This window comes from Gracilinanus agilis, chromosome 3 (genome assembly GCF_016433145.1).
Source record: "Gracilinanus agilis isolate LMUSP501 chromosome 3, AgileGrace, whole genome shotgun sequence".
In the NCBI taxonomy this organism is placed as follows: Eukaryota; Metazoa; Chordata; class Mammalia; order Didelphimorphia; family Didelphidae; genus Gracilinanus; species Gracilinanus agilis.
The window spans coordinates 261,156,586-261,177,404 of NC_058132.1; the positions used below are offsets into that span (position 1 = coordinate 261,156,586).

General features: G+C 37.7%; 1 protein-coding gene across 1 annotated transcript; it reads left to right on the forward strand.

Moving 5' to 3' along the window:
- The first annotated feature begins 13,808 nt into the window (after positions 1–13,808).
- Positions 13,809–16,771, forward strand: FIGN (fidgetin, microtubule severing factor). Its single transcript, XM_044666561.1, has 2 exons — positions 13,809–13,911; positions 14,526–16,771. The coding sequence occupies exons 1-2, from the start codon at positions 13,809–13,811 to the stop codon at positions 16,769–16,771; spliced, it is 2,349 nt and encodes a 782-aa protein (XP_044522496.1).
- Positions 16,772–20,819: the final 4,048 nt, after the last annotated feature.

A 20,819-nucleotide genomic window follows, 5' to 3' on the forward strand; every position in this document is an offset into this window, starting at 1 on the left:
GATCTTCGTATGACAAAAAGAACTGGGGGTGGGGAAGACAGAGGGAATTGGAGGCCTTAATGGATTGAAAGTAGCATATGGGGGGGGGGAGTAAGAGGTGGCATAAAAAATGAAGGGTCATCAAACAACTTTAAAGGTTAACTGCAAAGGCTTATTTAAACTGATTACAAAGTGTCTCAAATCCCTCATAAGGGTACACTAAACAAATTAACATTTTGGCTGAACATATGAAAATCAGATATTCCTTCACCTATTGAGTCTTGAATCCAGATTCCATTTTCTCTTGCAAGAGTCGATGACACCTAACAGTGAAAAATAAAATTCAGTACAGATTTCTGTAATAATTTAAGTAGTATATGTGTGTGCATACCTATATATGCATATCCGTCCATGTGGGAGAGAGTATAGATTTGTTTATTAGTTTAAGAAAGATGACACAGAACCTTGAGCTCTGACTTTTTTCAGGCAGTAGTTTATTCATCAAGTATACTTGCATGCAAACATTCGTAATTTTTTCAAAAGAATTATACATTATACTTATAAATTATATAGACTTCAACACGAATGTAATTACCTGTCATTCACCCACATTGATTTAGGTACTACAATTCTGGCAGGTTGAATGGGTAAAAATATCAGAAGCTATTGGAATGAAAAGGCTAGTTTTTATGCATTCTGCAAATTGATGTGGAGTTCCAGTTATGCTGTTCCTTGTGTGGATGGTGATAAACCATTATCGGAAAGGGGGAATCTTAAGTGATGTGCTGTCTGTCATGGCCACGTATTGAACATGAGATCAGTGGGCTAAAAGTGATATTTCTTTCATCAGTATAATTGCTTTGCATGAGCACTTAAGCATTCATCCTCATAAATGCAAGCTCTCCTTTTATATATGTCTTGCATATTAAAAATGCTGACCGGTCAGGCCCATGCATACAAAGTTTCACCTTCAGTAGGTAATAATGGCAAAATAGTCATCTTTACAGTTTAATATACAAATCCATCCATAGTTTGATGAGTGAGTTTTTTGTCATCTGAATTAAATGTATTGCACTAAAGGAAAGCTACCGTAGAATAGAGGGCAAGTAGCAAAGGCTACATATATTCTTTTCCTAACCCCAAAATGAATGAACACACACACACACACACACACACACACACACACACACACACACACACCACCACCACCACCACTACCACCACCACCACTACTACTACCACTACATCACACACCTCATCTAGGAGAAATATTGTGGTGTAGTAGAACCAAAGCAAGCCTCCAAATGAGGAAAAATAAAATGTATTCATGTCCTGCCTCTTACACATCATGGCTCTGTGATTGAGCAAGTCTCTCAACCTTTCAATGCCCCCACACAACTCTCTAAGGCTACACTTTACAGAACACTTGCTCATCTGTATTGGGAGAGGGGATTTCTTCCCCAGGAGTTCTTCCACTGATGAAATTACAGAACCAGATAAGATATAGATATAAAGTTATAAAGTAACTGACATGAATAGAATGTTCATACATATATGTATATATATATATATATATATATTTAATGTTTTTCAAAGAAAATGTCACTCCTCTAATGTAGTTCTTTAGTTGTTATATACATATTTTACAGAAAAAGAAACTTAGCTCCAAAGAAATTGAGTGAATTGCCCAAAAATGCCCTATTGCTGGTATGAGAAGGAGGTCTGAATCCCAAATTTTTTTACCCCAAGACTAGCACTCTATCTATTGGTCAGCACTATGCTGCATCTCACATAGGAAAATAGATAGAAAGCCATCCAGCCATCATAGCATATCCTTAAGGTACTCTCTCTTCTATAATGGCATAACACTAGCTATACAAGAAACATAATTTATTGTGCTCAAGTTTGTAAACTATATAGATCATGAATTTGATTTAAATTCTTGACAAAAATCTTGAAGGTATTTTTCGAGGGATGACTAAGGAATGGATAGAAAAGGAGGCAATCATACAAAGATACATGGATTTGTCAAGAATGGGTATACTGTAAAGCAATTAAGATGGACAAGTATTCAGATTATTTTTAAACCTAGAAGGGGGGCAGGAAGGAGATTCTTGGGGACAGCCCGATTGCTCAGTGGATAGAGAGCCAGTTCTGGAGATGGAATGTCATGGATTCACCTGACCTCAGACACTTAGAGTTGTGTGACCCTGGGAAAGTCATTTAACCCCCATTGCTTAGCCCTGACTTCTCTTCTGCCTCGGAATCAATGCATACTATTGATTCTAAGACAGAAGATAAGGGTTAAAAGAAACAAACCTTGAAGGACCTTAATGAAATAGTGCAATTTTTTTAAAAAAGCAGAAGCAGATTAATTTAATTTTAAAACAACTATTATTATATGAAGATATGGACAGAGAATCCTTATATAGATTTGAATTAAAAACCTGAAAAATGTTTTAACATTTTATGCATTATGAATTGACCTTACTATGGATATTTCAGCAAAGACTAAATGATTCTGGTTCCACCTATTGTAGGAGGGAATATAGTCCAGTTACAGAATTGACTAAATGGCCTCTGAGGCCCCTTCCAAATAGGAATTCAACATTCATACATATTGCTTACATTTCATATTTATCCCATATTTCATACATATTTCAAATTTCATTTATGCAATTAATTCAGCATCATTATTGGGCACCTTGTATGTACCAGGTACTATCCTAAGTGTTCAAAATACAAGACAAAACAAAAATAATCTTAATCTTCAAGGAACTTCTAGGCTACAGGGAGATATAACATAAACACTGCTAAGTGCACACAACATAATACAAGAGGGAAGAGCATACTAACAAGTAACAGGATAAGAATAGTTTTACAGATGTAGCTCCTGATGATGCTTGGTAGAAGGTATGGTGGATAGAATGTGAGGCCTGTTGACAGGAAGACCCATCTCCTTGAATTCAGTTCTGGACTCAGACACTTAATAGCTGTGTGACCCTAGGCAAGTCCCTTAACCCTTTTTGCCTCAGTTTTCTTATCTGTGAAATGAGCTGATGAAGGAAAAAGCAAACCACTCCAAAGTCTTTGTCAAGAAAACCCCAAATGGGATCATGAAGAGTTGGACATGACTAAATCAATTGAGCAATATCACGAAGGTTACCCAGCAACCTCAACTCTCCTTGAGTATATACCCACAATTCAGGAATTAAATGTGATATAATATAGTGGAAAAAGGACAAGACTTAGAATCAGACAAGATCTGAGTTCAAATTCTGACTTTAATTTTTAACGGCTGTCTCACTAAGGCTTCACAACTTCTTTGAAGCTCAGTAGCCTTATCTATGATGCAGATATCATTCTTGCACGATATTGTTATAAAGACAACACTATGGGAATCTTAAAGTACTCTGGATTGTTATTAAAATGATATTAGTAATATTGTAACATAATACACTAATGATCTTAATAATTATTATTAGAATCCTTTAAAACAGACATGCATAACAATAAGCAAAAAATAAGCATCTTTCAAAAGTCAGTGTCACAAAATCTAGGGGAATTCTTTAAGACCTCACTAGAAGAAGCCAATTTGTTTCATTTAGGTCAATAGTTTAGATAATAAAGAATCGACCTGTTTATTGTATTCCAGGAACTGTACTAAGAACTAAGGGAGGAAGGAAACCAGCACTTATCAATTTACATTAAATTACATTAAATCTCATTAAATCCTTACAAAATCCTTTCTAAATAGGGACTATAATTAAACCCATTTTACGGAAACTAAGGCAGGGGAAAGATTAAATGACATGTCCCAAATCATAGATCTAGTACGTATCTGAGGTTAGATTTGAATTCAGGTCTTCCTGATTCCCAATACATTGCTCAGTCCACTGAGGAATACTAAGATGTAAAACAGTCTCTACCTCAAAGACCTTGAACTTCTAAGGAAGACAACACATAACAGGGAACTGAAAAGGAAGGGGTAGGGGGTAATCATAAAGGAACATGGTATGGAAATGGCTTTCCATGGATCCAAGGGAGATAAGGCAGCCAGGTGGGGATGAGGTATCATGCCTGGAGTCAGGAAGATCTAAGTTCAGATATGGCCTCAGACACTTACTATTTGTGTGTCCCTGGACACCTCATGTAACCTCTGTTGGTCTTAGTTTCTTCACCTATAAAATAGGAATCAGCATAGCACCTACCTCCCAAGGTGGCTGTAAGGATCAAATGAGATAATAATTGTAAAGCACTTAGCACAGTGCCTGGCACAAAGTAAGTGCTATATAAATCTTTGATGATTATGATGCCAAAACTGGCTTAACAGACCACAAGTGGTTCTCATGGGAGGGGCCAAGATTCAGTTGAGTATTTATCCAGTGACCTGGTAGATTGCTTGAGTTCAGGGGTTCTGAGCTGCAGTAAGATTAAAGGCTGTTACCCATGCTGTTTAACACCAATGCGGTGAGGCAACCCAAGGAGCTAACCAGGTCAACTTGGAGGAAAAGGTTAAAGGAATAAGTTAAAGCTTTGCTGCCAGTCAGTTTTGTGATTTTCTATACTTCCATTCTGGACATGAGAGATGACTCCAGCCTTCCCTCAAAAATGAGAGACAGACAGACAGACAGAGACAGAGAGAGAAAGTGAGAGAGAGAAGAGAGAAGGAGGAAGGGAGAGAGAGAAACTCATTGATGGGGCACACAGGATAAATGAAGTATTTTAATTTGCCTTTATGTGGGAATGTACAAATTCTATTGATATTTTTGTATATCCAAGAGTTTTTTTGAGTTCTAGGGATCAGAATGATACTTACAGATACACTTAGCCAGGACTGACTTAAAGGCTGTTCAAAGTACTACTTTATGTAAATGAGGTAGAATATATTGGGGAAAAAATTTGGGGGGAAAGGATAATTTCCTGTAAATATATGTTGTAATTTGTAGTCATAAGGTATAAAAATGTGATTTAAAAGGAACTATCATTTGACAGTAAATTAGACAATTGGGGGTATATTTGTTTGAGACTACAAGTTTTGAAACAATATTTCACTGGTTCCATAATTTTCAATATTCTGCTTCTTGTTTTTGCTCTTTAATATCAAAATATGCAAACTACCTATAAAATGAGAGGTAAAACACTCATTGTTTCTATCTTAATTACAAAGCATTTGGATTGTTTGATACTTTTTTATTAGGTAATTTGTACTAAGACTACAATTCTGAGTAGAAGAATTAAGCTTCTGGATTTTAAGGTTATTTATTGAAGTATGATCTAGAATTGCCTTATTTTTATTATCATGCCAATGTTGGTACTATAAATTTCTTAGAGATTATCCTGAGGCTGAAGAGAAATTGATCCTGGCATTTTGAAAATGGTTATTCTTTTCCCTTTTTCTAGTTCCCTAAATTTTCAGAATATATCTCTTGTTTTTTTGTGTTGTATTTTCTAAATCAACATAGTCTACACAGGAATTAAAAACTTTACACTTTCTCTTTTTATTCAAGTTTTAAACTAAATAATGACTTGAACTTAAGGAATGTGCCCAGGACATCTAGAGTAAGCAGCATCTTTATTTTTTCTTGTGCACATAATATGAATCAGATTTGGTAAAATGAGAGGAGCAGTAAATGGGAGTCAGGAGACCTGGGGTAATTCCAGCCCTGTACTGAATTGCCTGTCTGCAAGTCACATACTTTCTGGTCTTATTTTCTCATTTGTAAAATGAAGGGCTTGTACTTGATGATATTTAAGACTTTTTCCATCTCTAAAATATCATCATTGCAATTATTTTTTAGATTTCAGAATCAGCCTGTGAAGTTACGAAGCATATTGGATAGAGTATTGGCCTGCATTTAAGAAGACCTGAGTTCAAATTCAGCCATAGATACCTATTAGTTGTCTAATCCTGGGCAAATCAATAACCTTTGTCTACTTCAGTCTAGCACATAGTATTAATAAATGCTTGTTCCTTTCCTCATGATTAGAAAGGTTTTTTTTGGTACTATGTTTTTTTTTTAAAAAGAACCAAATAGGGGGCAGCGGGGTAGCTTAGTGGAGTGAGAGTCAGGCCTAGAGACAGGAGGTCCTAGGTTCAAACCCGGCCTCAGCCACTTCCCAGCTATGTGACCCTGGGCAAGTCACTTGACCCCCATTGCCCACCCTTACCAATCTTCCACCTATGAGACAATATACCAAAGTACAAGGGTAAAAAAAATAAATAAATAAAAATAAAAATAAAAAGAACCAAATATTCTGTGAAGTTGGCTTTGAAAAATAGGTTCCATTTTTCCATCTCAAGCATCATTTTTTTTAATAATTAATAGCAATTTTCTCTTTCAATCACTTCTTTTCTTCCTCTGCCAACCTACTTACTACAGATGACAAACAGAAAACCCAACATTTTTATCTCATTGTTCACTTTTAATCTATCACTTTTTTTTTTGGTCAGGATATAGGTGGCATTTCGAATCACTGGTACGCTAAAATCATGGTTGGTCATTATGTTGATGAGAGTTCCTAGGTGTCTCAAAGTTGTTTATTTTTTATAATGTCTTTACTATTTTTTTATGTTGTTTATCTGGTTCTACCACTTCATTCTGCATCAGTTCATATAAATCTTCTCATCTTTCTCAGAAACTATCCCTTTAGTTATTTCTTAATACACAACAGTAGTCTATCATATTTATGAACCATAATTTGTTCAGTCACTCCTCAGTGGATCAACATCCCTTCCATTGTCAAATCTTGACTGCTTGATATTATAAATAAATGAATATAGACATATATGTAGATAGATAGATACATGTACATGTACTCACTCTCTGTGTATAAATATAAATATTTACACAGATCTCTCTTCCTCATTTTTTGATTTTTTTGGATGGTAAGCCCTGGATCAGAGGGTACTCACAGTTTATTAACTGTGGGGGCATAGTTCCAAATTACTTTCTAGAATATCTATACTAATTAATAGCTCCACCAACTGTCTATTAATGTTCCTGGTTTCCCACAGCTCCTCAAACATTTACCATTTCCTTTTTTTAAAAAATCAACTTTGACATTTTGATAGCTATAAAGTAGAGCCTGAGAATCGTTTTGATTTGAATTTTTCTAATTGTTAGTGAAGTATTATTTCATAAGGCTATCAATAGCTTGGAATTCTTCCTCTGAAAACTGCCTATTATGGCCTCTGATCATTTATCAGTTAAATAATGTTTCTTAGTCCTATTATTTTAAGTTACTTTGGAAATGAGGCCTTTATCAAAGAAACTTGCTACAAGTATTATTTACTCATTTAACTATTTCCCTTATAATCTTATATTTTTTTAAATTGTACTTCTGTTCTTAATGCCCAGTGCCTTGCAATGAGCAGGTAGATAGTCAATACTTATATCTAGGATCATAGATGATAGAGCAGTTGGGAAATGTAGGGATCATCTATTGTAATACTCTCCTTAGGCAGGAAACTTAAGAGCCAGAGGCATTCAATGAGTTGGCTAAAGTGAAATGAGTAATAAGTGTCAGAACTGGGATTCAAACATAAGTTCTCTTACTGAATTCAGCTTTTCCTCTGCTATATCATGAATAAAGTGTTCACCCATAACCTACCTATCTCGGGGTCCTGAAAATGGGATCAAAATGAATTCAATCAAATAAATATTAAGTTCCAGCTATGCACAAAGCATTGTGTTGGGCATTGATTTTATATATACATATATGTAATATTTTTTAATTTCTTGTATAAATATACACAAAGGAAGAAAAAAATAGTTACAGTCTCAGCCTTCATAAAGCTTATGTTCTAATTGTATATGAAAAGGAGAGATTATAATTGAAGCCCTCCATCAGCTTCACGAAGATTCCTAGTGGGTTGGACACTTAGAAAGGGGAACCAAGGTCTGAGTGAAAATGGGTTACGGGTTAAGGATTAATGGAAAGAGAACATAAGGCGAGAATAAAGATACACAGACACAGAAAGTTTTGGCATAAGGTAGACAGACAGCGAGTAAGCTCTGATGGTCAAGAGCTTCATGGTTAGGAGCTCTGATAGTTAAGAGCTCTCTTGCCAACTGATGTCTTGTCACTTTTATTGGGGTTACAACAGTATGGGGGGAAGGGGAGAGGCTGGTGGCCTGATACTTTAACATTATGAGGTAATCATCATAAAATGCAAACTGCCAAAACCTAAAACAATAAGTAGAGCTAAGATCAGGATCCAGATGGGATATGGCCTAAGGCATCTACTGATGTTTGATACCTATGTTAATTGATCATTGAAGGAAAAGTAAGGAGACGGAGATTACTGACTCTCTTCTGGGGTGTAGCCTTAGGGAAGGGCTAGGGATTTGGCAATTTGACTCAAGATTACAGAGATCAATCATTAGCAGTATAAGAGTTAAGGTTTTTTTTGAATACTTCTTAAAATAATATCACAATTAATGTATACCTGAATTGCTACAATAATATATGCATAGAGATGTATAATGTCAGGAAATAATAGTTAATATGTATGTAGTGTTTATTATATGACAGGCACTACGCTAAGTTCTTCTTCTGTCTCTTCAATACTCAACAACAACTCTTAGAGGTGGGTGCTATTATTATGCCCATTTTACAGTTGAAGAAACTGAGGCAAATAAGTCATTCCCCCAGGGTCAAATAGGTAGTGAGTTTCTGAGTTTGGATTTGAATTCAGGTCTTCTTGACTTTGGGACCAGTGCTGTATGTACTATACCACCTCTGAGGAAAGAAGAGAAAACTACACAAAGTTCCTTATGGCTAATTAGGAGGGAAAAAATGTTTCCATTGAGCCTTGAGAGGAAAAGATTCCTTAACGATAAAGAGCAAATATATTTTAGGGCAGAAAGTGGCATGTCCTTTGGTACCTCTCCCTCTGTTACCCAGAAGTTCTCCTTATTATGCTTTTAAATCCAAACCAGATGATGGAAAAGGAGTCCATCAGGAAACATGCTGATGGAGGGTTCCAGATCAAATAAGTCAGGGATTCTGTTGCTCCTCCTAGTGACCTGAGTAATGTCATTCTAGACCTTTGTTTATGTCATCTGCCTCTGACTTACCCTTCACTTACCAGTGATGGGTAGAGCCCAGGATAAAGGCTGCTTAGAATCTCCACAACTTGCATTTGGTCTTAGTCCAACTTGAAAACTGCTGATTAGGGAGCCCAAGGCCACAGTTTTCAAGACTAGGAGGTTCAAGGAACTCCTCAGAATTATCTCTGCAGTGCAAACCTATCAGTTTTACCTACTGATCTTTCTAGTCTACCTTTGTCTGAAAGTTCCAGGGTATCTCAGTATTTGCTCTGCTGCATTCTGCCTAGGAAATGATGAATGTGCTGTATTAGACTGAGGGAACTATACAGGAGTATAAATTCCAATGCTTTACTTTCCTGCTAGTTACTGTTTCCAGGCATATGCCTTGCTAAATATTAAGATAAAGGATTTTCAGTGTTAAAAAAAATAAAGAAAGGTTTAAGGACAATAGCCCAAAGGAATGTAATAGGCGTGGTGTTTCCCTGCATTTTGTTGATATTGTGTATATAGTGGTGCTGTCTTGTTGTATACCTGTGCCTGCAGGTTTTTGCCTCTAGGTTCCTGCCCCTAGGAAGTCTCTGAAAGGCTGTGCAAATCAAGGCAGCTTCCCTAGCAGCCAAAATTAACCTATGGCAACCTTCTTGAAATAAGTAGCTTTTTAGGACTACACAAGTATCTGGAGGTGCCCTAGGTGCTCAAGATGGCTATTTTAAGGCGTATGTTCTATGTACAGATCACTGCCTAAGAAGAAACTGCTAGCCTTTCCTTTTAAGTTCCCTGTAATTCTGAAAATTGGTTCAAAACTTTGGTGCTTTGGTTTCCCAATGTTATTTCCTTTCCCTCCATCCGTCATTTATTTGTGAAATTAAAGGTATGGAAATACTATCCGAGTATGACACATTTCTGATGTTTTTGTTTGTTTCAAATAAAGTTCAGGCTTCAAAGACTTAGGAGAGAAGAGAATAATGGATAAATATTTTATAAATGAAAAAAATTACAAAATTTTCTGTGATAACTACTTAAAATATCTAAAGAGAGCCAACTTCTCAGTTTTACTGAAAAGCATGTAGCTCTATATTATAACAAAAACAGACAAGAATAGATCACTCAAGCTTTCTAGTATGGTATCTGTCTTTTGCATGTAACACTTATGTTAAATTATCTTAAAAGCAAGTTTCTCTTACATGGCATTCTACATATGAAGACTAAACACTTTACATTATGAAATTCGCCATTTATTCTGTTTGTCAATTCCCTTTTATAAATGTTTATGAGAGAAATTTCCAATTAGTTTAAAAACTATTTCCCCCCTGTTTTCTAAATATTCATTGTAGCTAAAAAGCAATTTCTTAACACCTGTGGGAGTGATTTTTTTCAGTCATGCTTCTATTAGTAACAAAATAATATTATTCCTCAAGTTTTATACATATTGTTCTAGAATAAATTATATTTAAAACTATTATGAAATTCTACTACATATATATTTTAAGTATAATATATGTAAATACTTAAACGAAGAAAAATTACACACCAACACCTCACAACTACCAACTCAACTAATTTTTGTTGTTGTTCAAAGACCATGTGTGGTTTTATGTTTTTTCCCACTTGGTATCTGAGATATTACTTGTAATAAATAGAACAAAAAACCCCCACAAATTTTGGTGCTACTTCAAATTAGTGTCAAAAAGCAAAGAATTGATGAAAAGGCTCTTTGTGCCCTCAAGGCCTGAGCAGTTTCCTGGATTGTGTAAATACTAGTTTCTTTAACCCATACTAATATGAAGAACTCACTTATGGTTAACTGTTAACTTAAGTTTCCAAATAACACTAATCATTACAAAGCACCAGAATAAATGCTTATGTTACAGGGGATAAAAATAGGCTTGTTCCCTTAAGGTTATTTAATCAAAGCTGCTAGTGCCTTTTGAAAGCACCATAAGGCTATTGGTATTTAATATGCATCAATAAATAAACTTTCAATTATCTTGGTGAGCACAACCAAAGATAGCATGACAATCAGAAAGCAATGATCTATCTAGTAATTGTTCCAAATAAATAATTTTGATGGATATGATCTTCGGTTAATTTCAGGTGAAATTGAAATCTTATGAAATTTAATTAGTTTTTCCCACTTCAAGATAAATTATGCAGAAATTTAGAATTTCTCTCCTTGAAAAAGAATTTTCTTATCCAGTGTAAAATGGCCAACTTGTTTTATTTCCCATTACACTCCTGTCTTTTTATGTCAATTGACTCTATGTTACATCATGGGAAAAACTGAATTTTCTTTAAAAAAGAAGAAAATTGCTTTAAACTCAGAACTAGAATTTGTAACAGGATATTTAATGTCCTCTCTACTGAGTCTTAAAATAGTATGTTCCGCACTAATCACTTAAAAGATTCCAAATTGTTCACATAAAATCTAAATCGACCCAGTATACGTTTGTTAATTAATATACTAGAGTTGGTATAGTTTAGCTAAAAGTAACAGAGGAAGCCAATGTCCTTTCTAATTTCTTTGTTGTAACTTCCTTTGCTAGATTCCTTTCTGAGACTATTTGCATAACATTTATTCGTATATACATCCTTGTGTGTGGAGTATCTAAGTTCTTATTTGCCTTGCTCTGTGTTTGGGTAATACTTTAAGAGAAAAATCTCAAGACAGGAATACCCTAGATATAATTTATAGGACTAATGAATTTGTATGTCTTTTAAGCAGTTCTACATTACAGACACATTAGTATTCTCTCCTTTTTATAAGGCTGAAGTAAATCCCATGGCACAGAAGAATTTAGATACTGATTACTTACGATTGGTTCCTGGTGATTTGCTCTTAATAATTTCTAGTTGAATTTAATGAATGTATGATTCCTGAAATGTTGCTTCATTAAAATTGCATCTTTCCTCTTCAAGTGTGATTTCAGTCATTTCATCCATTTTTGGGGGGTGGGGGTGTTTTCTTCCTTTAAAATGTATGGGATGAGACATCTGAAATAATTAAGGATATGGCTTTAGTTTCCCTGTACACATCTTCTAAGAACTCACCTCCAGATAGTGTCTCAGAATAAAATGATACCTGCTGATCCTTAGAAATAGCATTGTTATTTTTTAAAATATCACTTCTCTAGTTGACCTGAATATTTGACAAATGGAGATGGAGAAAAGGAAATAGACGTTTTAAAAGGGAAAAGAGAAAAAAAACTAGAGAAATAAAAGAGAGGAACTAGGAGGAGCTTTGTGACAAGCCAATGTGAAACAGGAGCTTCAGTATTATACTAATAAAATATAAGGCTCGATTAAGTTGTACTTTGCAGCTTTCAGGCTTAATTTAACTGAGATGGTGATTCGCAAATGAATATCTGCATGAATCCTTTTAAAAAATCCAAATGCAAATGAGTACAACTGCAATAAAATATATTTGCAAATGAATCCTGTTGCTTTATTCATTTATTGTGTAATTACTGCAATCCTTCCCACCTTGTTTTCAGTATTTCTTAATCATTAAGTCGGAAGCATGACAGCAGTGCCAGCCCTGGCATGATTCTCTTTGACTAAAACCTTGTAAATTAACACAATTAGCACAGCATCATCCTGCTAATTAACTTCCAGTGTCTGGTGCAGTGGTTTTGCAAACAAGGAAGAGGGAGTCAGAAGGGAATCAACATGCCATTCTGTTACCAAACTGTGTGCTATGTTAGGTTTAACTCAGGGAGGCTAAGCTGGCCATGTCAGATGCCAGAGTCAGGCAATGAGGAGCTAAAGGGGCTGGGGGAGGAGAAGGGAAGGGGGTAGGAGCTGTCAAAATAGACTGTAATAATTCAGAAGGGAGCTCGTGCCACAGATGCTTCATTTAGACTAGGCCTCCTCCTTATCAAGGAATCTGTGCTGGAGGGCACTATACAGTTTGCAAGATCCATTTTTGGCCATACAAGAGAGATTAAGAAGGTCTGTTTAATATAGCTGTACCCAAATATGCAACAATTCTGCCACCTTGCATTCAGTGTAGTAGAAAGGACATTTAACTGGAAGATTTGCATTTTGTCCTCCAGTTCTGCCAAGTAGCTGTGTGATCCTTGGCAAGTCACTTACCAACTCTGGGCCTCAATATCCTCACCTGTAAAATAAAGGGGTTGGATTAAGTGATTTCTAGGGAGACTTCTAGCTGTAAAATTTGATGATTCTATAATTCTAAGATCTCTGAGATCTCTTAAGTGGGGGAAGAGTGGGGGGGGGGGGCTTTTTAGCCTGGATCACAGAAAGTCCAATTCACCAATTAGTCTGGCAAATGAAAGGATGTTAACCAAATCATCTTGTCACCTAGTTATCCTTTAATAACTAATGTCATGCATTGTTTCCTGTGGAACTTTGAAGGGTTAGATTGCTCTAGATTCTCCATTTGTCCTTCTACTCTCAGCTCCCCTCCCCCTCCCCCTTCCTCTTTTCTCTCTCTCTCTCTCTCTCTCTCTCTCTCTCTCTCTCTCTCTCTCCCTCCTTTTCCCCCTTCTTACTACCCTGGAGATTGTAAAAAAGGGGAAATAATAATAAGAGAGGGAGAGAGAGAGAGAGAGAAAACGCAAGAAGACCGACAGACAAGTGATGCTTGTTTTTTTTTTCCAGAGACTCAACAACAGAACTGAAAAGCAGAAAGAAGCCAGTTGTAATTCATACCGAGTTGTAGGCTTTGTGTGATGAAAGCGATGGAGCGCTGCCTGGGAGATTGCTTTGCTGCACTCCACGAAGCAGATTTGAAACTGTCGTGGACCACTTTAGATGAGAGTTGGATTATGGAATGACCTGCTATGTCTGTGTCATATTGTTCTGCGCAGGGTGCATTATACTGTGCTAACTAGGTGTTCAGTACCAAATAAGAGAGGTATCCTAGATGTGATCTGTCAGCTGTGTCTCATATTTTTATATTGGTTAAAATATAAAACAGAAACTGTGATGTGAAAAGACAGAACAGTTAGGTATCTTACATGTTAATAACATTCACATTCTAGGTATTTTAAATCCGTGCATATTTTATTTTGAAACTAACCATGAATGTATTTTTAACAGGAAAAGGAGTATCTGTGTGTGTACATGTGTGTATGTGTATGGGTTTACACAACGCAAATCTTTTTTTTCCCTTTTTTGAGAAAAAAATGACAATTTTACACATTGCTTAATACAAACACATTTTAGGTCCTTTCTGGAATATGTGTGTAGCATGTCATATTCAGCTATTGGTGTTTATTTTTAAGCTGAATTTAATGATAATCTACTTTATATTGTGCAGATTCTACAGTTAACGAATAACCACTACAGCCTCTAGAAAAGCCTCTAGAAGGGCATGGTTTCGGTGTGAAATTATTTTTGACATTTGGGAGAAGAATAATTAAATTTTTGCTTTGCTTTGATTTTTAAATTACAGTTGCATGATGCTCTTAAGAACATAAAGATTATCTACTTGTATTGTTAATTTTATTTTTTCCCCAACAACCATAGGCTTGAAGATGCAGTGGACGCCGGAGCATGCCCAGTGGCCAGAACAGCACTTTGACATCACCTCGACCACTCGGTCTCCTGCCCACAAAGTTGAAGCCTACCGTGGTCATCTGCAGCGCACCTATCAGTATGCCTGGGCCAATGATGACATATCTGCTTTGACTGCCTCCAATCTGTTAAAAAAGTATGCAGAGAAGTATTCTGGAATTCTTGAAGGCCCAGCTGAGCGGCCTGTCCTCAGCAACTACACAGATGCACCTTCGGGGTTGGTGAATGGTCGGAAGAGCGAAAGCGAACCTTGGCAGCCTTCGTTGAACTCAGAAAGCGTGTATCCTATGAACTGCGTTCCAGATGTGATCAGTGCCAGCAAAGCTGGTGTAAGTACAGCTCTCCCTCCTGCAGATGTCTCTGCCAGTATAGGGAGTTCTCCTGGGGTGGCCAGCAACCTGACAGAACCTAGTTACTCTAGCAGTACCTGTGGAAGTCACACGGTACCTAGTCTAGGGCTACCTTCTCAGGAATATGCCACGGGATACAACGGATCATATTTGCATTCTACATACAGCAGCCAGCCAGCACCTGCACTTCCTTCCCCTCATCCTTCCCCTTTGCATAGCTCTGGCCTTTTACAGCCGCCACCGCCTCCGCCACCGCCGCCAGCCCTGGTCCCAGGCTACAATGGGACCTCTAACCTCTCCAGTTACAGCTACCCCTCTGCTAGCTATCCTCCTCAAACCTCTGTGGGCCCTGGCTACAGCCCAGGGGGTGCGCCTCCCCCTTCGGCATACCTCCCTTCAGGAATTCCAGCTCCTACTCCTCTGCCCCCCACCACCGTCCCCGGCTACACCTACCAGAGTCATGGTCTGACACCTATTGCCCCCTCCGCTCTGACAAATAGTTCGGCGAGTTCTCTCAAACGGAAAGCCTTCTATATGGCGGGGCAAGGAGAAATGGACTCCAGTTATGGAAATTACAGCTATGGCCAACAGAGATCTACACAGAGTCCTATGTACAGAATGCCCGACAACAGCATTTCAAACACAAACAGGGGGAATGGCTTTGACAGAAGTGCTGAAACATCATCCTTAGCATTTAAGCCAACAAAGCAGCTAATGTCCTCTGAACAGCAAAGGAAATTCAGCAGCCAGTCCAGCAGGGCTTTGACTCCCCCTTCATACAGTACTGCTAAAAACTCCTTGGGATCCAGAACCAGTGAATCCTTTGGGAAGTACACCTCCCCAGTAATGAATGAGCACGGGGACGAGCACAGACAGCTCCTCCCTCACCCAATGCAAGGCCCGGGACTCCGTGCAGCTACCTCATCCAACCACTCTGTAGACGAGCAACTGAAGAACACTGACACACACCTCATTGACCTTGTAACCAATGAGATTATCAACCAAGGACCTCCAGTGGACTGGAATGACATCGCTGGCCTCGACCTGGTAAAGGCTGTCATTAAAGAGGAGGTTTTATGGCCCGTGTTGAGGTCAGACGCTTTCAATGGACTGACTGCCCTACCTCGGAGCATCCTTTTATTTGGGCCTCGGGGAACAGGCAAAACATTATTAGGTAGATGCATAGCTAGTCAGCTGGGGGCCACGTTTTTCAAAATTTCCGGTTCCAGTCTAGTCACCAAGTGGTTAGGGGAAGGAGAAAAAATCGTCCATGCTTCCTTCCTCGTGGCCAGGTGTCGCCAGCCTTCGGTGATTTTTGTTAGTGACATTGACATGCTTCTCTCTTCTCAAGTGAGCGAAGAACACAGTCCAGTCAATAGGATGAGAACCGAGTTCCTTATGCAGCTGGACACTGTACTAACTTCTGCCGAGGACCAAATAGTAGTAATTTGCGCCACCAGTAAACCAGAAGAAATAGATGAATCCCTTCGGAGGTACTTCATAAAACGACTTTTAATCCCGCTTCCTGACAGCACAGGGAGGCACCAGATAATAGGACAACTGCTCTCACAGCACAATTACTGTCTCAATGACAAGGAGTTTGCACTGCTTGTCCAGCGCACAGAAGGCTTCTCTGGACTAGATGTGGCTCATTTGTGTCAGGAAGCAGCAGTGGGCCCACTCCATGCCATGCCAGCGACAGACCTTTCAGCCATTATGCCCAGCCAATTGAGGCCAGTTACATATCAAGACTTTGAAAATGCTTTCTGCAAGATTCAGCCTAGCATATCTCAAAAAGAGCTTGATACATATGTTGAATGGAACAAAATGTTCGGTTGCAGTCAGTGATAATTTTTCCTTTCTTTTCTTTCTTTTTTTTTTTTAAATGTAATGAATGTTGGCACACACACACACAAAACCTGCTACATAGGGTAGAGAACCCCTTTTCAGTAGTGTTCAAATTGCAAAGGGTACTGGGGGAGACAACAATTATGTTGCATCTTTAGAGTCAGGGTAGACTTGGAGGAAAAGTGCATCAAACAAGAGCTGCTGATCTGAAAAGCCCCAGATGACAGGAAGCGTGTGTTGATGCTCAGTTCTGTTCAAGCCAGACACCACTCACCAAGGAGCAAGGTGCAAGTGGGTTGATTTCAGAAGGACATGAACCCCGTGTGTTGATTCCATTTTGCTGTTCTCGAGATTTAGTTGCTGTCAAGTGCCTGGAGTGGTGCTTTTTTTTTGTTTGCCTCACAATTACATTGGTGGCATGTGCTAATATAAAGAGCTTTAACTTCAAACATTATTGGACTAAAGAGATGAACAGTTGTGTTGCGACAGAGAACCAGATTTTTGCCATTCTAAGAGCAACAGTATTCCTCAATCCTGTCTGTTCTGCGGTATTAAGCTAAGAACAGGTAAAACAGGGTAACGGTAATCTGGACCTTAATTTCTGCAGTTCATTTCTTTTAATGTTCTGTCTGCAAAAACTCAGGAAAGTGATTGTGATTTGTACAGTACCTCAAAGGAATGTGTTGAAAGCACTATCTACTGCTGAGAGTTATAGGCTAGGCTTCAATGTTACTTTATATTAAATATGTATGTTTACCTCAACAATTGGAAAATGGAAAGGAAAATTATTTTGAATGTATCCAGGAAAATACTGAAGTGTGATATGACTGAATCTTTGCAGTTTAAAGTAGAAATAGGTTTTCTTCAAAAAAAAAAGTTCTTTTACAATTTGGGAATCAAACCAGAGCAGAATAATTCTCTTTATGTCAGTAAATTGTAAGAGTTCTTAGTACATTGCTCCTTGATAATTAAGTGATATGGTTCTTAAAAGATAACACTGGTGAAGGAAAGCCACTTACTCCGTTTATGTTAGCATCTGGAAACAATCAACCACGAGATCTGTTAGGACTCTAAAAGGCATATTACCTAAAAAAATGGACTGCCTTTTATTGCGTAAGTGGTGGTCGTGGTAGTTTTGAAGTTATTTGTTAAAACTGTTGGGAATGGCGACATTCTAGCTCATGGATATAGCTTATGGGGTTGCAGTGCTGCTCGTAGAATGCGGTGAAGAGTGGCCCAAAACAGAAACACCTCCCCCTCGACCCCTCACAAACACACACAGACAAAATGTCCCTAAACAAACTCTCAAAGTTACGGGAATCCCCCCTCCATCCCCACCCCCACAACACACATACACAGTTTGGCTCCATTTTTTGTCAATATCTTTTCATTATGCTTTTGAAATCTCTCCTGGGCTGGAGTGTTCCCGCCATTATTTCTACCTCAGTTTTGTTAAGTTTCTCTTTGAAGATAAGTAGAAAATTATACCTGGACATGTGCACGTGTGCAGATACACATATAACTTGCCAAACAAATTAATTTCTATTTCCTCCTTCCCTTCTTTCCCCATAAGCCAAGTTTCTGAAAAGATCCACCTCCACTCTTAATCCACCTTGACCACACTCTCCATGGAGTCTTTCCTCATGGAAAGACCAGCTGGCACATGTGGCATTTTGCTCAGTTCCTTACTCCTTCCCTCTAGCCCACGATGGCATTCTCTTTCTCCTTTAATGACTTATATGCAGCAGCAGCTGCTCATTGACTGCTGACTGATGCTGGGCAATGCCTCTGAACAGGGGCAGTGTAGGCTATAACTTTTCCAAACCCACTGCCACTACATGAGCAGAAAAGCTTGGCTTTTTGAATGTAATTGGGGGGGGGGGTTAAAGAGACAGTAACAAAACTGTTGCAAAGCACTGGCATTTGATGTTTTTATTAAGTAATGTACCTTCAAAAATAAATAAATGAATGCACTAAAAAGCCCCAAGAAGATAAATATCTGTTACTAGATTATTTTTTTTGTCATTTCAAAATTTATGTAAAGATCTCATTTGGAATGTTAAATTCTCTGAAACATTTAACATTTAGAAAGCTAATGAGGGATTTCATGAGATTTCTGGAATTTTATGATGCTTGATCGTTGCTTTCCTTTTTCTTTTCTCATATTACTAAAAACAGAGCAAATGAACCAAAATTTAATTTTACTATGACATTTTGTCAATTAAAACTGTGTTTAAACATGAAAATTCCATATTAAAAACAGTGCCTTTCATTAAGGGTAGAGAAAATACCATTTAAATAGATCATCTGCTTTTCTGCAAGTGACTCAACTATACAATCGTGTTCTGGCTCCACACTGCGCTTCCCTCATAGGAGGGAAATTCCAACATCCCCATTAGCTTGTAGGTTCATATTGATCTCACTGACAAGTTTACTATTGCAGAGTGCTGACCTATTTTCTGTCTTTTAGACATTGCGTTTCATTTCTGTCATCACGCTGTGCTCACTTGAAAGGTTCTGCCAAGTTTTGACAAACCTCTTCTGATTTAGACCACTTTGGAAAAATCTGTAATACTGACCCTTTTGTGACTAGTAAAGAGTTAATGCCAAATATGGGACTGAACTATGTTGTTTTATGCTTTTGTTCAAAACCTGAAATGAAGTTATGGGCAGGCATTTGGGCTTCTAGCTCTAAATTTCTCCCTTAGAAATTTGAAGTTGAGATCTTATTGGTTAAAATCTATCTAGTTAGACAAAAGCTGAAATAATTTGTAAGTTCCAGCTAGCCTCAGAATTCTAGGGTTTAAGCTCTTAGGAAATGATATATGCTGTAGAAACGAAGAAGGGAGAGAAACAGCCAACCTGTGAGCTGTCTCCTAAAATTCTGACTCAGTGCTCTCCATGGGTGGGCTTAATGATTGTCTGCTCATCCATCCCTTCTAGAAGTAGTTATACCACTTTACGGAAGTGATCGGGAACAATCAGAGGTAGTCAAATCGCAATATTCAGATTGCACAGAGTTGGGTACCTTTTTGGCTGCTAAGGACTTAAAGAAGGCCACTAATGAATGTAAGGTAATGAGCCAGTCCATATAACAACTCTGCCTATGCTGAATGGCCAAGTGCTTGAGCCAGTCTGATTATCTGATTAATAGCCCCTAATAATGCTCTTCTTCAAAAATACAATAATTCCAACCATCACAAACACACACACACACACACACACACACACACACATACATACACACACACACACCCATCCCCCGAATTCCAAAAGGGAAGTGGAAGATCATTGCTTCAGCAGATCCAGAAGGAACAATAAAGATTCAAGAGGTACTTGATAATGACCTTATATGTGACATAGATGAAAATACTCTACACTTCTGGCATGCTTCTCTCCAAAATATTTAGAACATTAGTGACAATATTAAAAACTTTGCTGACTGAGCTGATCAATGGGATGTGAAGGCAGTTTACTTTAAGGCTATTTACTTTCACACAGAATGTTTATCTATTAGTCAGTTTGTATTCCACTCAAATGCAGATAGACGGGTATAATGTTTTCTTGTGCGTTTCAAACCCATCAAGGAGAAAATAAACCATTCTACTAAAATACATAGGCCAAACACCATCTGGGCAAGTGATAGCAGCTATCCAGAGGCTATGCTATGTGAAACAGTATAAGGTCATTTTACATGGGTTTGCATAGCACTTGGCTATGCAGTTTTCCAAATAAGATCATCCATTCTCAAAACCCAAATTAATTCTTGTGATAGGTTTTTGTAAATTTAAATCTATATGTATGTGTTGAGGGCCCAATTTTGGGGAGAGCATTTAGCAATTTCCATTCTTTGAAAACACATACAACTTTAAGCAAAAAGTGATTCTCTAATTACATTTCCATATGTTTCCTCTGAGCCAGAATTGAGGTGTCATGATCACTGAATCTATATTCTGCAAAATGAAAGGGAACACAGTTTAATGAGCTGTTGAGGTCACCCAAATAAAGTTCTAATATATAATCAATCTGTGTGTATGTTTGCGTGAGT